This window comes from Oncorhynchus kisutch, linkage group LG2 (genome assembly GCF_002021735.2).
Source record: "Oncorhynchus kisutch isolate 150728-3 linkage group LG2, Okis_V2, whole genome shotgun sequence".
Classification (NCBI taxonomy): Eukaryota; Metazoa; Chordata; class Actinopteri; order Salmoniformes; family Salmonidae; genus Oncorhynchus; species Oncorhynchus kisutch.
This window is the reverse complement of record NC_034175.2, coordinates 29,759,729-29,779,477: the sequence shown is the minus strand read 5'-3', so window position 1 is coordinate 29,779,477 and position 19,749 is coordinate 29,759,729. Positions and strand designations below refer to the sequence as shown.

At 44.4% G+C, this 19,749-nt stretch overlaps 1 protein-coding gene across 12 annotated transcripts in view; it reads right to left on the bottom strand.

Annotated features, from left to right (window-relative positions):
* Positions 1 to 19,749, bottom strand: part of ptprub (protein tyrosine phosphatase receptor type Ub) — a 350,658-nt gene that overhangs the window by 109,186 nt on the left and 221,723 nt on the right. For all 12 annotated transcript variants that reach the window (XM_031793010.1, XM_031793031.1, XM_031792998.1 and 9 more), the window contains exons 11-12: positions 12,307 to 12,409; positions 11,848 to 12,121 (exon numbers count right to left, since the gene is read on the bottom strand). In XM_031793010.1, the coding sequence (XP_031648870.1) occupies positions 11,848 to 12,121; positions 12,307 to 12,409 (377 nt within the window). The remainder of the gene's footprint in view (positions 1 to 11,847; positions 12,122 to 12,306; positions 12,410 to 19,749) is intronic.

Sequence of the window (19,749 nt, the reverse complement as noted above, 5' to 3'; positions counted from 1 at the left end):
CTTCGCTATAGCCATGGAACCCTATGCTACTCTCATTTGTGCAAGTGACGTTATAGCTTCAGTTAAAATAAAAGACACGCAGCACGAAATGTCTCTATACACAGACGATGCTCTTTTGTTTTTATCCAAGCCTGAAACTTGGCAAAAAAAAGTGAATTGATGTCGATATCACGGCCTGTGAATATGCAATTTCTGGAATCTACTCCATTTAGAACAGTGATGGACACGTTCACAAACCTTGGCATTGTAGTGACAAGAAAACTTGATCAGCTATTGAAAACTAATTGGGACATGACAATTTATCAGCTTAAACAAAATATACATTTTTGGAAAACTCTGCCTGATCTCCTTGGTTGGTTGTATAAATGCTATTAAAATGGTTGTCCTACCCAGGTTTCTTTACCTCTTCCAATGTCTACCCAATTTCATATCACAAAGCTATTTTAAGAAACTGGATTCAATAGTAATTCAATTTTTATGGGATAACAAGGCAGTCAGTATTTATGCAAGTACAAGATAGAGGGGGGGGGGGGCGCTTTGGCCTTCCTCACTTTAAACTGTATTATTGGGCTGCTCATCTGATAGTTTCTTTCTGGAGGGAACGTTTACCTGGGATGCGACAGAATGATATTGATTGAGCAGGCTCCTGTCAATGTTCCTCACTCCCTGCACGGAGCCTTCAAAGTGCGCTGCCACTTTAAGAGCGCATCAGCAGTCAGAAAGGAGGATATAAAGACACAGTTGAAGTCGGAAGTTTACATACACTTAGGTTGGAGTCATTAAATCTTGTTTTTCTTTTTTATAATATGTTTATTATTTTCCAATAAATTAAACATTTAAAAAGACAGCGATACAAACATTGACATTCATTGTACTGTTGAATGGGATGGCCAATTTAGAGGACAAAACAAAACTTAACTCACACATACACAAAATAAAACAATCCTATTAGGTGGTACATATATAAGAAGACAGCATATAGTCATTACAAGCAGTGCATTGAGTGGAGTGCAGCACTGAGTAACAGCATTTGATCAACCTAGTTATGAAGAAGGGACTAGACCATTTATCCAGTATCGGCTGCCTTATTTAGTAAAACATTGGACTTCTATTGCAGGTATTGTATCGAATATTTTCCATATATATTACATTCCCTAAATCCCGTAACTACATTTCAAAGGAAGGTACAGTCTCCAATTTCCAAAATTGCAATGTGAGCCTTTTAGCTAATAGAGTACAGAGAGACAGCCTTCACCTCCTGGTTATTCCCATCAACTGTACCAAACAGAGCGATCAATGGGTCTGGGGTGATAACTCTATCAAATGCTTTAGATAAGTAATCAAAAATGAGAGCCCAGTAAGCATGTCATTTAGTGGGTCCAAAATAAGTGGGTCAACGTCCCGTCATCCTGCTTGCACCTCTCACACAGTGGTGACGTGTCCGGTAATATTGTATGCAGTTTCACTTTTGAGTAATGTTACCTGTGTATCACCTTAAACTGTACAAGGATGTGTCTGGCATTCACTGAACTGGGGTTTATATTCCTGACAGCTTCTACCCAGTCCTCATCTGAGATTTCCGAACCAAGTTCTTGTTACCAAGCCCTTTTAATAGTATCTGTGGATACCCATATGTGGGCCTGTAGCACATCATACAGTCTAGAGACCGACCCTTTTGAATGGGGTTTGACAAGGATCAGGCTATCTAATGTAGGATTATTTGTCTTAATGCCATACTGTGGGATATGTGTCCTTAAGAAATTCCTGATTTGGAGGTATCTGAAAAAATGTGTTGTTGGCATGTTAAATTTACCCTTAATTGTTGAAATGAAGCTAACTGTCCGTCAATGTATGAATTACCAATTGTTGTGAGCCCCTTCTCCCTCCACTGTGAAAACACCATATCATCCAATGCAGGGTGGAAAGCATGATTCAGGTAAATTGGGCTGTCAATGTATACAGCTCAATTTGCATTACCATGCTGCCAAAATGTTTTTTTTTGTGTTTTTTCCCCCCAAGATGGCGTAGCAGTCAGATGTCTATTTTGTTTGTCTTGTCCAGTCCCATGTATATATCTATTTTCTTCGTATATATTTTGTATATATTTTTTTATATTTTTAATCTCAATTTCCATCTATGGACTGAACATACTCTTCTACAACCCGCCTCACCCGATGTGGTATGGATATGCTATTTTTTATACTTTAGAACCGGCACACCCTTCAGAAGCTGGCCAGCAAATAGCTAGTAGTCAGTTAGCCACAGCTAACGGTCATCACCGTTAACTCGGACATCTGCCAGTCTCAGCTCGGTCAATACTTACCAGTGTGCACAGCACGATATCAACCCAGAGCATATCAGACTGCTTTTTCTCTACCACATCTCCAGATTCATTCCTAACGCATCTCTGAACCTTTACTCCGGATCATCGCAGCTAGCTAGCTGCTATCCGAGTGGCTACTCCTGGCAAACGTCTCTGTCCCGAAGCAAGCTGTCCCTGGAGCTAGCCTCGAGCTAGGCCCATCTCTAAGCTAGCCGAAGAGATCCATCAGACCATTCCTTGGCTTCAATACCTCTTTTGGCAATTGGCCTGGACCCTTTGCTGCCGACACGGAGCCCCGCCGATCCATCACGACTGGTCTGCCGATATAACCGTCCGAGGGGGTTTCAACAGGCTCTTCTGTTGCGACGTCCCCCTGAGGCCCAACTGCTAGCCCTGGACCCTATGATCACTCGGCTACACATGTCTCTCCCTAATGTCAATATGCCTTGTCTACTGCTGGTTAGTTATTTTTGTCTTATTTCACTGTAGAACCTCCAGCCCTGCTCAATATGCCTTAGCTAGCCCTTTTATTCTACCCCCCACAAATGCGGAGATCTCACCTGGGTTAAATGGTGCCTCTAGAGACAAAACCTCTCTCATTGTCACTCAATGCCTAGGCTTACCTATACTGTACTCACATCCTACCATACCCTTGTCTGTACATTATGCCTTGAATCTATTCTTCCGCGCCCAGAAATCTGCTCCTTTTACTCTCTGTTCCGAACGCACTAGACGACCAGTTCTTTTAGCCTTTAGCCAAACTCTCATCCTACTCCTCTGTTCCTCTGGTGATGTAGAGGTTAACCGAGGCCCTGCAGCCCCCAGCATCACTCTCATTCCCCAGGCACTCTCATTTGTTGACTTCTGTAACCGTAAAAGCCTTGGTTTCATGCATGTTAACATTAGAAGCCTCCTCCCTAAGTTTGTTTTATTCACCGCCAACCTGGATGTCCTAGCCGTGTCTGAATCCTGGCTTAGGAAGGCCATCAAAATCCTGAAATTTCCTACCCTAACTATAACATTTTCCGACAAGATAGAACTGCCAAAGCTGGAACTCCCTAAACTGGGGCATGCTTAACACCCCTGCCGTCCTACAATCTAAGGTAGATGCCCTCAAACTCACACAAATGATCAAGGAACCTACCACGTACAAGCCTAAATCTGTAATTATCGGCACCCTCTTAGATATCATCCTGACCAACTTGCCCTCTGCTGTCTTCAACCAGGATCTCAGCGATCACTGCCTCATTGTCTGCGTGCATAATGGGTCAACAGTGCTTTCCTCTCCATATTAAATAAGCATGCCTCATTCAGAAAATGTAGAACTAAGAACAGAAATAGCCCTTGGTTCACCCCAGACTTGACTGCCCTTGACCATCACAAAAACATCATGTGGCATTCTGCATTAGCATCGAATAGCCCCCACGATATGCAACTATTCAGGGAAGTCAGGAACCAAAATACTCAGTCAGTTAGGAAAGCTAAGGCTAGGTTTTTCAAACAGAAATTTGCATCCTGTAACACTAATTCCCCAAAAATTTGGGACACTAAAGTCCAGGGAAAATAAGAGCACCTCCTCCCAACTGCCCACTGCACTGAGGCTAGGAAACACTGTCACCACCGATAAATCTACGATAATCAATCAATTCAATAAGCATTTTTCTATGGCTGGCCATGCTTTCCACCTGGCTACCGCTACACCGGCCAACATCTCAGCACCCCCTGCAGCAACTTGCCCAAGCCCCCATCGCGTCTCCTTCACCCAATTCCAGACAGCTGATGTTCTGAAAGAGCTGAAAAATCTGGATCCCTACAAATCAACCAGGCTAGACAATCTGGACCCTCTCTTTCTAAAATGATCCGCCAAAATTGTTGCAACCCCTATTAATAGCCTATTCAACATCTTTCGCATCGTCTGAGATTCCCAAAGATTAGAAAGCTGCCGGGGTCATCCCCCTCTTCAAAAGGGGGTGACACTCTAGACCCGAACTGTTATAGACCTATATCCATCCTGCCCTGCCTGTAAACTCTCCTTCCAGACCCACATCAAACATCTCCAATCCAAAGTTAAATCTAGAATTGGCTTACTATTTCACAACAAAGCATCCTTCACTCATGCTGCCAAACATACCCTTGCAAAACTGACCATCCTACCAATCCTCGACTTTGGCGATGTCATTTACAAAATAGCCTCCAATACTCTACTCAACAAATTGGATGCAGTCTATCACAGTGCCATCCGTTTTGTCACCAAAGCCCCATATACTACCCACCATTGCGACCCGTACGCTCTCGTTGGCTGGCCCTCACTTCATACTCGTCGCCAAACCCACTGGCTCCATGTCATCTACAAGACCCTGCTAGGTAAAGTCCCCCCTTATCTCACTCGTTGGTCACCACAGCATCACCCACCTGTAGCACGCGCTCCAGCAGGTATATCTCTCTGGTCACCCACAAAACGAATTCTTTCTCTGGCCGCCTCTCCTCCCTGATGCCAATGACTGGAACAAACTACAAAATCTCTGAAACTGGAAACACTTATCTCCCTCACTAGCTTTAAGCACCAGCTGTCAGAGCAGCTCACAGATTACTGCACCTGTTCATAGCCCACCTATAATTTAGCCCAAACAACTACCTCTTTCCCTACTGTATTTATTTATTTTATTTATTTATTTATTTGCTCCTTCGGACCCCGTTATTTTAATTTCTACTTTGCACATTCTTCCACTGCAAATCTATAATTCCAGTGTTTTACTTGCTATATTGTATTTACTTTGCCACCATGGCATTTTTTTTGCCTTTACCTCCCTTATCTCACCTCATTTGCTCACATCGTATACAGACTTGTTTCTACTGTATTATTGACTGTATGTTTGTTTTACTCCATGTGTAACTCTGTGTTATTGTATGTGTCGAACTGATTTGCTTTATCTTTGTAACAGCGTTCTTCGTTTGTTGAAAGAGAGTCGGACCGAAAATGCAGCGTGGTGGTTACTCATGTCTTTAATGAATGAAAAGTGACGATACATGAAATAACTATACAAAATACGAAAACAACAAACGGAACGTGAAACTTATTACAGCCTATCTGGTGAACACTACACAGAGACAGGAACAATCACCCACGAAATACAAAGCGAACTCAGGCTACCTAAATACGGTTCCCAATCAGAGGCAACGAGAAGCACCTGACTGCTGATTGAGAACCGCCTCAGGCAGCCAAGCCTACACTCGACACACCCCTAATCAACCACAATCCCAATGCCTACAAAAAAAAACAATACGACAACACAATAACCCATGTCACGCCCTGACCTGAACAAATAATTAAAGAAAACACAAAATACTACGACCAAGGCGTGACAATCTTGGCCAGGTCGCAATTGTAAATGAGAACTTGTGCTCAACTTGCTTACCTGGTTAAATAAAGGTGAAATATACCTATATAAATAAAAATACGGGAGGATGTGGGTGGGCATCTACCTTTGGTGGCGGCTCTGGCTCTGAACGCAGCCCGCTTTCTTTACATTGAGCCCTCTGCCCTTGTAGCACTGACCCGTGGATCCTTGCCGGAGGCTCATTACTGCGGATCATCGCTGGCGACCCCGGGCTGGGGACCGTCGCTGGAGACCCCGGGCTGGGGACCGTCGCTGGAGGTTCCGGTCTGTGGTCCGTCGTTGGAGGTTCCGGTCTGTGAACTGTCGCCGAACGCTCTGGACTGGGTACTGTTGCCGGACGCTCTGGACTGGGTACTGTTGCCGGACGCTCTGTACTGGGTACTGTCGCCGGATGCTCTGGACTGGGTACTGTCGCCTGACGCTCTGGACTGGCGAGGCGCACTGTAGGCCTGGTGCGTGGTGCCGGCACTGGTGGTACTGAGCTGGGGACATGCACCTCATGGCGAGTGCAGGGAGGAGGAACAGGGCGTACTGGACTGCCGAGGCGCACTATAGGCCTGGTGCATGGTGCCGGCAATGGTGGCACCGGGCTGGGTACACGCACCTCAGGGCGAGTGCGAGGAGCAGGAACAGTGAGTACTGGACCCTGGAGGCGCACTAGAGGCCTGGTGCGTGGTGCCGGAACTGGTGGTACCGGGCTGGGGACACACACCTCAGGGCGAGTGCGGGGAGGAGGAACAGGACTTACTGGGCTCTGGAGGCGTACTGGAGGTCTGGAGTGTAGAGCTGACACAACCCGTCCTGGCTGGATGTTTATTTTGCAGGGCACTGGCACAGGACGCACTGGCCTGTGCAGACTCACCAGAGACACAGTACGCAGAGCCGGCGCATGATATCCTGGTCCAAGGAGGTATACTGGAGACCAGGAGCGCTGAGCCTGCACCCTCGTTCCTGGCTGGATGACCATTCTAGCCTGGCCAATACGAGTAGCTGGAATAGAGCACACCGGGCTAGAATAGCACAATGGAGACACCTTGCGCACCACCGCATAAAATGGTGCCTGACCAGTAGCACGCTCCCCACGGTAAGCACGAGGTCTCCTACCTGACTCAGCCAATCTCCTCGTGTCCCTCCCCCCCAAAAAAATCTTGGGGCTGACTCTCGGGCTTCCGTGCTAGTCGTGTACCCACATATCGTTGCCGTTACTCCCGTGCTATCTCCACCTGCCTCCATGGTAGGCGATCCTCTCCTGCCAGTATCTCCTCCCACGTCCAGGATCCTTTACCATCCAGTATTTCGTCCCATGTCCATGCTGTCTGCTCCATCATGCGCTGCTCCTCCTTTTCACGCTGCTTGGTCCTGTTCTGGCGGGTTATTCTGTCACGTTCGTTGTAACGATGAGACCAAGGCGCATCGTGATTAGAATACATTCTTCTTTTATTAACGAAAAACACGAAGAACACAAACAAACTAATCAAAAACAACAAAACGAACGTGACACTATAAACAACTAGTGCTGACATGCAACTACACATAGACAATAACCCACGAAATACCCAAGGAATATGGATACCTAAATATGGTCCCCAATCAGAGACAACGATAAACAGCTGCCTCTGATTGAGAACCAATCTAGGCAACCAGAGACATAAAAACACATAGACTAGAACAACCCCATAAACATACAAAAACCCTAGACAGGACAAAAACACACATCACACTCGTCACACCCTGACCTAACCAAAATAATAAAGAAAACAAAGAATACTAAGGTCAGGGCGTGACAGAAACTCCCCAGACCTCAATCCCATTGAGAATTTGTGGTCAAGCCTCAAGACGCAGGTGGACATACAAAACCCCACAAATTCTGACAAACTCAAAGCATTGATTATGCAAGAATGGGCTGCCATCAGTCAGGATGTGGCCCAGAAGTTAATTGAAAGCATGCCAGGGCAGATTGCAGAGGTCTTGAAAAAGAAGGGTCAACATTGCAGATATTTACTCTTTGCATCAACGTCATGTAATTGTCAATAATACCCTTTGACACTTATGAAATGCTTGTAATTATACTTCAGTATTCCATAGTAACACCTGACAAAAATATCTAAAGACACTGAAGCAGCAAACTTTGTGGAAATTAATGACATTCTCAAAACTTATGGCCACGACTGTACATGAACTCTCTACCCCCTTTCCTCTTTATGAAGGGTATATAAGCCCAAGAAGGTGATCGGGCATGAAGGGAGTGTGGATTCTCTGTGCCCATGGGGAGAGCCCTGGAACTGGTATAGGGATCGCCTGTAACTACTGTATACCCTTGTTGCCAGAATGGCCTTGGCTGCCAGAGCCCCCTGCGGACTTAGGGCTGGGCCTTGTGATCGGGCACTTTGCCTCCATTGTCCAGCCCGCTCCCAGCGCTGGAGTCTGGATCGCTGCCAGGCAAAACAAAGCCCTAATCACATCCGCCGGTAAAGTCAGACGCTTCACTGTCTAATCCTGCTGCTTATTAAGCCAGTTGTGTGAACTGCTCACGCTGCACGGCCCCTAGCATTTCTCCACTGGGCCAGAAAAAGCCACCACCGCCACCGCTGGAGGAAAAGAGGGGTGAGTTGATCTGCTGATGGGCCCTAGACTAGAATGCACCCATTTGTCAGACTTCCACCTAAAATACTCTACAATAACAAAGGTAACCTACCATACAATGCTAACCAGAGATTTGCAAAGAAAAGCCTTGCGGCGCTCTCTGAATATTTAAACGGAACATTTCTATCTCTGATCATCTGCACCTGTGTCCAATTATCCCTAAGTAATTGTCTCTGCCAGGTAGTGGGTGATCCTGTAATGGCAGTTTGGACTGATAATGGCTTATCAAATGTATTATTGATAATTCCTTGCTGTATGATTGGGACTGCTGCAGCTTTCTTTGGGTAGGAGAGGAGCAGTGGAGTGAGAGAACAGGAACAGAGGATGGTGGTCTGGAATAAAGCCCTGCTGGATCAGGATCTTCCTCTACTGAGGATCCTATTAGTCACAGGGTTTAATGAGTCTCCTCTGATTTGGAATAAAAGAGAGGAAAATTGAGGAGAAGAATGGAGGGAATGGAGGATAAGGCTAGGGATGAGGAGGGTAAGGCCAGTAGCAGAGGGATGAAAAGAGAAAGAGTGAGAGGGAAGGACAGAGAATGGAAGGAGGGATAATGAGAAGAGTACCAGCTAATCACAGATTTACTAGCTGGAAGTAATGTGCACAAGAAATTCCCTGTCCTTGACACCCTTCGAATGCTGTGCATCGAATCAAAGCACTGGACACGTTCAGAAACATGGATTCCAGCTAAGGACCATACCAATCCAGGCATTCCCTTCCAACAAGCACATTTCACACCACAAATATTTTCACATGGGGTACAAGCCTAAAGGAGGTAATTTCCCCTGCTCTTTCAAGCCTGGCATACATTATGGGAGATATACAGTGCCTTCGGGAAAGTATTCATACACCTTGACTTTTTCCAAATGTAATAAATGTATTAAATTGTTTTTTTCCCTCATCAATCTACACACAATACCCCATAATGACAAAGCAAAAATATGTTTTTATAATTTTTTGCAAATGTATAAAGCAAAAAGACTTCAATCAGACCAGAGAATCTTGTTTCTTATGGTCTGAGAGTCCTTTTGGCAAACTCCAAGCGGGCTGTCATGTGCCTTTTACTGAGGAGTCCGGCCACTCTACCCATAAAGGCCTGATTGGTGGAGTGCTGCAGAGGAACTCTGGAGCTCTGTCAGAATGACCATCGGGTTCTTGGTCACCTCCCTGACCAAGGCCCTTCTCACCCGATTGCTCAGTTTGGCCGGACGGCCAGCTCTAGGAAGAGTCTTGGTGGTTCCAAACTTCTTCTATTTAAGAATGATGGAGGCCACTGTGGTCTTGGGGACCTTCAAGGCTGCAGAAATGTTTTGGTCCCCTTTCCCAGATCTGTGCCTCGATAGAATCCTGTCTCGGAGCTCTGTGGACAATTAATTCAATCTCATGGCTTGGTGTTTGCTCTGACATGCACTGTCAACTGTGGGACCTTATATAGACAGGTATATGCCTTTCCAAATCATGTCCAATGAATTGACTTTACCACAGGTGGACTCCAATCAAGTTGTAGAAACATCTCAAGGATGATCAATGGAAACAGGATGTACCTGAGCTCAATTTTGAGTCTCATAGCGAAGGGCCTAAATTCCCATGTAAATAAGGTATTTGTATTTTTAATAAATGTCCAAAAATTTCTAAAAACCTGTTTACACTTTGTCATTAAGGGGTATTGTGTGTAGATTGCTGAGGATTTTGCTTTATTTAATCAATTTTAGATTAAAGCTGTAACATAATAAAATGTGGAAAAAGTCAAGGGGTGTGAATACTTTCCGAAGGCACTGTACTGGACTGGAGGACAATGGAAGTTAGAAAAATACTACATTTTCATAAACCAACACCAATTCAGCGTTACATATTGAATTACAAATGGCCCCCTACTCCCTGGGCACTCCTGTGGATCTGAAAGGATTGATAAGCAATTGGGTAAAATTTCCTCCCAGCCATTTAGCAACTGAAGCAATTATCATATAGGTTGTCTCAATAAAATGTCTCAATAATGTGCAGAGCTTTCGATTTGCCTGCTAGGAGGCCAGGAGACCCCAGCTCCTCTAAAACCATTGACAACTGCATGCCATTTTCAAGGGAATTTTAAATAAATGTTAACTATTTAGTTGTAACATCACCTCTTTTTTCTACAACCAACGTAGGCCTACCAGCAAAGTTAGCTAACATGATCCCCTTTTCAACATTGTTTTTAAGAGTTTTTAATCATGATTGCTGCTGACAGCCATGATAGGCTACATTGATTGATTGACCAAGTTAAATTGGTTTGCTAGCTAATAACAGATCACTTCAATATGGCTAGTTAACAAACTAACTTTCAGGGGATAAACTAGATGGCTATATCCAAATATTCTTTGATTTGCTTGCCATCTGTAGTGGGGATGACAGCATTTTTTAAAACAACATCAGCTTTAAAACCATATTCATCTGCTTCTTTTCTCGTTCATGACAGGCAATCAGTTATTTGCATCATTTCCTGTTTTGTAACTTTTTTTGTTGTTGCTTTTAAATAATATTAGTCGGCTTTATTATTATTAAACTGGATTTTTAGCATACATTGTAAGTTACATCACATTTACATTATATATACTGTACATATATTTAAAAAACAAAGTCAATAACTTAACATTGTTCACCCCCTCCTCGTTTCGTTGGTCCTTTCTAAATTGTTTAAAAACTGTTTAGCTGGGAATCAAGACATTTTCAATTGTCATTTGGCACCGGGATTTCCATTTGTGCATTCTCTATACATATGAGGCGAAAAACTTTTTTATAGATATCTTTAAGTGTTCCATTGATTTTCCCATATAGTATGGCATTTGGTTCGATTTCAATAGTGTTTCCAAAATCTTGCATTTGTTCCCAGATTTCTTTTGTTCTGCCATATTCTAATAATACGTGTTGAAGTGTTTTATCATAACAACTCCATTGGACTACTGCTCTCACCGGGAGCCGTCGCACTGAGATTAGCCACGTCGTGTCTCTTACATTTTTGACAAGTGATTTGACCATGCCAAACTCTTTCCAAAAGCCTAATCTCTGATGAAGCAAGCTAAATGACACACTGTTTGCGTAGCTAGCTAGCTATATGCCAAATGGATAGGTTACCCTCACGTATCTGAATATAGTACATGATGTTTACTGATCATGAAAAGCATGAGTTTACTTGTCGTATTATTCTGATCATAGAGCTAAATGTAAAATAATCGGAAATGTATAGCTCTGACTATGCTCTTCAAGAGGTGATGATATTAAAACCAAATAGTTATACAATTTATTTAAAAATCCCTTGAAAACATCAGGTAGTTGTCAATGCTTTTAAACAAGCAGGGGGTCTCCCTCAACCAAATCGAACGCTCTAAAATGTATTGTGACATTTGATTGATAACGACCTTTTGCTTACCTACCCATACTCTCAGATCACCTAGGGGCTAGTGGTTGATCTAGAAATCAGCCACAGCCTTCTTCAAGCCCTGTACTCACCCCTCTGAAGTTGCTCATGGCCTGGAAATAGACGAGGTAGCTCTTGCGGGGGTCCAGCGGGGTGTTCCAGTAGCCATTGTAGGTGTGGTTGTCCCCCACTGTGAAGGGGCTGGCTTCAAGCAGGCTGCTGGGAGGCAGCTCGGCTGTGTAGTAGTGAGGGGTCCCTCTGGCTTGGGCCTCCCCATGGGACATGGGCAGAGGGTAACAGTCCTGAACCCCCAGTTCCCTCTTCACCTTCCTGCCACTCTCCTCCTCTACCACAACCTGGTACGTACTGGTGGACACAGAGCACAAAGAGGTTGGTATAAATGATTGTTATTATCATAATTATTATTATGTTTCTCATTAAGTTTGATCATATAGGGGCTTTGGCAAATATTATGTTTGTGCTGTAAATGTGACATTGAATGTCTATAAATCTTATGTATCAAATCAAATCAATGTCTGTTGTGTTCTCACCTGACGGGTGCTCCCCTGCCCAGGGCGGGGCGAAGCAACACAGTGATCGTGCGCTCTGTTTCACTGAGAGGGGCCGGCATGTCTCCATAGTCAAACATAGGAGCTGAGGAGACAGAGCACAGGAGTACAGACAAAGTTATATTATATTGCAATTAGACTGACCTTGTAATTAACAAGATAATGTACATAAGCACACACACGTACTTATACACATGCTCTTACACACACTTTTTACCAAACACATACTCTCAAACCACACACTCAGACATACACGCACGCACGCAGATACATCCTTCATCAGTCCCCTTTAAAAGCAGCTGAGCTGTGTCAATCCACACATCCTATCTAATAAACATGCAGCCTCTTTCACTATTCTCTCATAAAAGGTCTGCAGCCCCATTGACTCTCGTGAGTCCCGTTCCGACAGAAATGTCCCTCCCGAATTTCCCTATGTTCTGGTTGTCTTGGATACCGAGTGCAATTAAAAGTCATGGAAATGCAGGACAAATAGTAGGAGCTTCTCATTTAAAGGGATTTGGCCGAAGCTGCGTTTCTCCCAGGAGATGCCTCCTTCTGCACGGCGTGTCTATAATATCCCTAGTCAATTAGTGAAGGGGGGGAAAGGCAAACTATTACAGAGGAATCAACAATTATGGAATAAAAAAATAGGGTTTGGAAAATAGCAACTAGCTGATTTAAAGTGAGGCGTTTAATAAGTGTGTGCCTATTTTATCCACACGTAATATAAAAGCTCTAGCGTGCTACGAAGAGTCTGAGGTGTTTGATGTCAGTAAGGTGTTGGTCGGTTGGGAGTAGGTTTTGCGGAGTTTTGTTGGGGTAAGCTCAATGGAGATAAAGTAAGAAATAGCTTGCGGGTTGTGTACAGTTCATTGTGTGTTCTGTGGTAGTTCACTCTGGAAGACTGTAGACTAGATGGCAGGCTCTGTAGCTGTCTTAGTAGGGGTGCACGTACATTATGTGGAGTTCGTTATAGGCGCTATAAGCTAGTTGTCAGTGTAGCAATGAGAGATGCTCAGTACATGTGAATGTTCTGCTCTTCTGAGGGGGAGGATGATACATAAGGGCTTTTGGACTCTCTCTGGCCTAGTACAAGCAGGTCCCTGTTTGACGTACAGCCGCCAAGGAGTGATTAAGCAGTACATCTATAATTAAAGAACTCTTAGTACTCTCCTTTGCATGAAGACACACTCATACACCCACACAGAGAGAGAGAGAGAGAGAGAGAGAGAGAGAGAGAGAGAGAGAGAGAGAGAGAGAGAGAGAGAGAGAGAGAGAGAGAGAGAGAGAGAGAGAGAGAGAGAGAGAGAGAGAGATGCATTGAGGTTTCCTCTGAGGTGTTTTTATTCCTGCCTTTTTACACAGGGAAACATGCATCATTAAAAGTGAATAGAACACCAGGGATGGATTTCCTTCTTCAGTAATAAGCTCAGTCTGTCTCTCTCAGCTGGGAGATGCTATATGGTCCCATGAAGATAGCACTGCATCTATCCTTACACATAACAACCGTTGTTTCCCCTCTGCTCTTTGTGCTTTGTTGTGTGCGATGAAAGGGTGCCACTCCTTTTGAGAGGATGGTAGTCGTAGTACAGCCTCCACTCTTCTGGGAAAACTTTCCACTAGATTTTGGAACATTTCTGCGGGGACTTCCATTCAGCCATGAGCATCAGTGAGGTCGGATACTGATGTTAGGTGATTAGGCCTGGCTGGCAGTCGGCATTCCAACTCTTCCCAAAAGTGTTTGATGTGGTTGAGGTCAGGGCTCTATGCAGGCCAGTAAAGTTCTTCCACACCAATCTTGACAAACCATTTCTGTATGGACCTCACGGTGTGCACGGGGGCATTGTCATGCTGAAACAGGAAAGGGCCTTCCCCAAACTGTTGCCACAAAGTTGGAAGCACGGAATCGTCTAGAATGTCATCGTACAGTATGCTGTATCGTTACAATTTCCCTACACTGGAACTAAGGGGCTTAGACAGAACCATGAAAAACAGCCACAGACCATTATTCCTCCTCCACCAAACTTTACAGGTGGCAATATGCATTCGGGCAGGTAGCGGTCTCCTGGCATCTGCCAAGCCCTGATTCGTCCGTCGGAATGCAAAATGTAAAAAATAAAAAAAAGGGTAATGAATGTATTTTTATGTTTTTAATATTGTATAACTGCCTTAATTTTGCCAGACCCCAGGAAGGGCCTTAGCAGCAGCTAATGGGGATCCATAATAAATACAAATACAAATGGTGAAGTGTGATTCATCACTCCAGAGTACGCGTTCCCACTGGTCCAGAGCCCAATAGCAGCATACTTTACACTACTCCAGCCTATGCTTGGCATTGCGCATGGTGATCTTTGGCTTGTGTGCGGCTGCTCAGCCATGGAAACTAATTTCATGAAGCTCCTGACGAACAGTTATTGTGCTGATGTTGCTTCCAGAGGTAGTTTTGAACTCAGTAGTGAGTGTTGCAACCAAGGACAGATGACTTTTACGCGCTACACGCTTCAGCTCTCGGCGGTGCCATTCGGTGAGCTTCTGTGGCCTACCACTTCACGGTTGAGCCATTGTTGCTCCCAGACATTTCCACTTCACAATAACAGCACGTACAGTTGACGGGGGAAGATCTAGCAGGGCAGACATTTGACGAACTGACTCGTTGGAAAGTTGGCATCCAATGACGGTGCCACATTGAAAGTCACTGAGTTCTTCAGTAAGGCCATTCCACTGCCAATGTTTGTCTATGGCTGTGTGCTCAATATTATATACCTGTCAGCAACGGGATGTGGCTGAAATAGCTAAACCCACAAAATTGAAAGGGTGTCCACATACTTTTGCATATAGTTTATTTACAAACTCCTGTTATCTCCTTCAGACAATTGATGTTCAACTGATCCATGCTAGGTGCAAAGGTTGACATGGCGCACGTGGAACCGCACTCACCACACACGTACACATAGATTTTGTATTGTAGATACAGTGCATTCGGATAGTATTCAGACCCCTTGACTTTTTCCAAATTTTTTACATTACAGCCTTATTCTAAAATGGATTCAATTGCTTTTTCCCCTCATTAATCAGCACACAATACCCCATAATAAAAAAGCAAAAACTGGGTTTTAGCAATGTTTGCAAATGTACAAATAAAAAATAATTAAGTGTTACAATGTACATAAATATTCAGACCCTTTACTCAGTACTTTGTTGAAGATCCTTTGGCAGCAATTCCAGCCTAGAGTCTTCTTGAGTAGGATGCTACTCTAAGCTTGGCACACCTGTATTTGGGGAGTTTCTCCCATTCTTCTCTGCAGATCCTCTCAAGCTCTGTCAGATTACACCATGAGTCGTTAATCATAAGGCATACACCCCCGCCCTTCTTCTTACCAGAGAGTTGTTCGTTTCTGTCGGAGCGATGCATGAAGAAACTGAGTGGCTGTACCGACTCTGACAACATGAGCCATGTTTCCGTGAAACAGAGAATGTTAAAATCTCTGATGTTTCTCTGGAAGGCAACTCGTGCCCTAATTTCATCCACCTTGTTATCTAGAGATTGGATATTGGCGAGTAATTTGCTCGGGAGCAGTGGATGGTGTGCTCGCCTTCTGAGTCCTGACCCGTAGGCCGCTCCATCTGCCTCTCCTGTGGCGACCGCGTGGTTTTGGGTCGGCCTCTGGAATAAGATCCCATGTCCAGGGTGGAGGTCCGAACAAAGGATCCGCTTCAGGAAAGACGTATTCCTGGTCGTGATGTTGGTAAGTTGTTATCGCTTTGAAATCCAATAGTTCTTCCCGACTTAATGTAATAACACTTGAGATTTCCTCAGTTAACAATGGAAGAAATAATACAGAAAATAATACATAGAAAAACAAATAACTGCATAGGCTCTGAAGCGAGGCGACCATCTCTGTCGGCGCCATCTTCAGATCTGCACAGAAACTTAAACAGGAAACGCCCGTGCTCAGGTCTGTCCAATGCTGGTCTGACCAATCGGATTCCACGCTTCAGGATTGCTTCGATCACGTGGACTGGGATATGTTCTGGATAGCTTCAGACAACAACATTGATGTATACGCTGACTCGGTTAGCGAGTTTATTAGCAAGTGCATCGGAGATGTTGTACCCACTTGTAAGGGTTTTCCTGTGGTGAAGGAGAAGTGGACCAAAATGCACTGTGGTGGTTATTCATGTTCTTTAATAAAGGAACTAGACATGAAATAACTAACAAAACAATAAATGTGCGAAAACCTAAACAGTCCTATCTGGTGCAAACACAGAGACAGGAACAATCACCCACAAACACACAGTGAAACCCAGGCTACCTAAGTATGATTCTCAATCAGAGACAACTAATGACGCCTGCCTCTGATTGAGAACCATACTAGGCCGAAACATAGAAATACCCAAAACCTAGAAAAACAAACAGACTGCCCACCCAACTCACGCCCTGACCATACTAAATAAATACAAAACAAAGGAAATAAAAAGGTCAGAACGTGACACCACTGTGACTATTAAAACATTTCCTAACCAGAAACCGTGGATTAATGGCAGTATTCGAGCAAAACTGAAATCACAAACCACCACTTTTAATCATGGCAAGGCAACTGGAAACATGATCGAATACAAACAGTGCAGCTATTCCCCCCGCAAGGCAATCAAACAAGCAAAGCGTCAGTATAGAGACAAAGTAGAGTCACAATTCAACGGCTCAAACACGAGACGTATGTGGCAGGATCTACAGTCAATCACAGATTAAAAAAAGAAAACCAGCCCCGTCACGGACATTGATGTCTTCCTCCCAGACAAATGAAATAACTTCTTTGCTCGCTTTAAGGACAATACAGTGCCACTGACACGGCCCGCTACCAAAGCCTGTAGGCTCTCCTTCTCCGTGGCTAACGTGAGTAAAACATTTAAACATGTTAACCCATGCAAGGCTGCCGGCACAGATGGCATCCCTAGCCGCGTCCTCACAGCATGCGCAGACCAGCTGGCTGGTGTGTTCACAAACATTTTCAATAAATCCCTATCCCAGTCTGTTGTCCCCACATGCTTCAAGATGGCCACCATTGTTCCTGTTCCCAAGACAGCTAAGGTAACTGAACTAAATGACTATATACTCACTTCTGTTCTGTCATCATGAAGTGCTTTGAGAGAATAGTCAAGGAGCATATCCCCTCCACCCTACCTGATACCCTAGACCCACTCCAATTTGCTTACCTCCCCAATAGTTCCACTGACGATGCAATGGCCATCACACTGCACACTGCCCTATCCCATCTGGACAAGCGGAATACTTATGTAAGAATAATGTTCATTGACTACAGCTCAAAATGTAATACCATAGTACCCTCCAAACTCGTCATTAAGCTCGAGACCCTGGATCTCAACCCCACCCTGTGCAACTGGGTCCTGGGTCCTCTGACGGGCTGCCCCCAGTTGGTGAAGGTAGGAAACATCTCCACCCCGCTGATCCTCAACACTGGGGCCCCACAAGGATGCATTCTCAGCCCTCTCCTCTACTCCCTGTTCACCCACTGCGTGGCCATGCACGCTTCAAACTCAAACATCATGTTTGCAGACAACACTACAGTGGTAGGCTAGATTACCAACAACGACGAGACGACTTACAGGGAGGAGGTGAGGGCCCTCGGAATGTGGTGTAAGGAAAATAACCTCTCAATCAACGTCAACAAAACAAAGGATATGATCATTGGGGCGGCAGGGTAGCCTGGTGGTTAGAGTGTTAGACTAGTAACCGGAAGGTTGCAAGTTCAAACCCCCGAGCTGACAAGATACAAATCTGTCGTTCTGCCCCTGGACAGGCAGTTAACCCACTTTTCCTAGACCGTCATTGAAAATAAGAATTTGTTCTAAACTGACTTACCTAGTTAAATGAAGTAAAATCAAATCGTGGACCTCAGGAAACAACAGAAGGAGCACCCCCTCCATCCATCTTGACGGGACAATAGTGGAGAAGGTGGAAAGTTTTAAGTTCCTCTCAAACTCGAGAGCATCCTGTCGGGCTGTATCAACGCCTGGTACGGCAACCGCACCGCCCTCAACCACAAGGCTCTTCAGTTGTTAGGGCGGTCTACACAACGCATTACTGGGGGAAAACTACCTGCCCTCCAGGACACCTACAGCACCCGATGTCACAGGAAGGCCAACAAGATCATCAAGGACAACAACCACCCGAGCCACTGCCTGTTCACCCCGCTATCATCCAGAAGGCGAGGTCAGTCCAGGTGCATCAAAGCTGGGACCGAGAGACTGAAAAACAGCTTCTATCTCAAGGCCATCAGACTGTTAAACAGCCATCTCTAACATAGAGAGGCTGCTGTCAACATACAGACTCAAATCTCTGGCTACTTCAATAAATGGACTTAAGATTAATAGAATGTGCATTTCTTGATTCTAACCTTGAAACCTCTTGAATTTGATGTGATTTGGATATTACTAAAGAAATTTGATTGGATATATTAATCTTGTATCACTAGTCACCTTAAATAACGCCACTTTAATTATGTTTATATATCCTACATTACTCATCTCATATGTAGTGCCTTGCGAAAGTATTCTGCCCCCTTGAACTTTGCGACCTTTTGCCACATTTCAGGCTTCGAACATAAAGATATAAAACTGTATTTTTTTGTGAAGAATCAACAACAAGTGGGACACAATCATGAAGTGGAACGACATTTATTGGATATTTCAAACTTTTTTAACAAATCAAAAACTGAAAAATTGGGCGTGCAAAATTATTCAGCCCCTTTACTTTCAGTGAAGCAAACTCTCTCCAGAAGTTCAGTGAGGATCTCTGAATGATCCAATGTTGACCTAAATGACTAATGATGATAAATACAATCCACCTGTGTGTAATCAAGTCTCCGTATAAATGCACCTGCACTGTGACAGTCTCAGAGATCCGTTAAAAGCGCAGAGAGCATCATGAAGAACAAGGAACACACCAGGCAGGTCCGAGATACTGTTGTGAAGAAGTTTAAAGCCGGATTTGGATACAAAAAGATTTCCCAAGCTTTAAACATCCCAAGGAGCACTGTGCAAGCGATAATATTGAAATGGAAGGAGTATCAGACCACTGCAAATCTACCAAGACCTGGCCGTCCCTCTAAACTTTCAGCTCATACAAGGAGAAGACTGATCAGAGATGCAGCCAAGAGGCCCATGATCACTCTGGATGAACTGCAGAGATCTACAGCTGAGGTGGGAGACTCTGTCCATAGGACAACAATCAGTCGTATATTGCACAAATCTGGCCTTTATGGAAGAGTGGAAAGAAGAAAGCCATTTCTTAAAGATATCCATAAAAAGTGTTGTTTAAAGTTTGCCACAAGCCACCTGGGAGACACACCAAACATGTGGAAGAAGGTGCTCTGGTCAGATGAAACCAAAATTGAACTTTTTGGC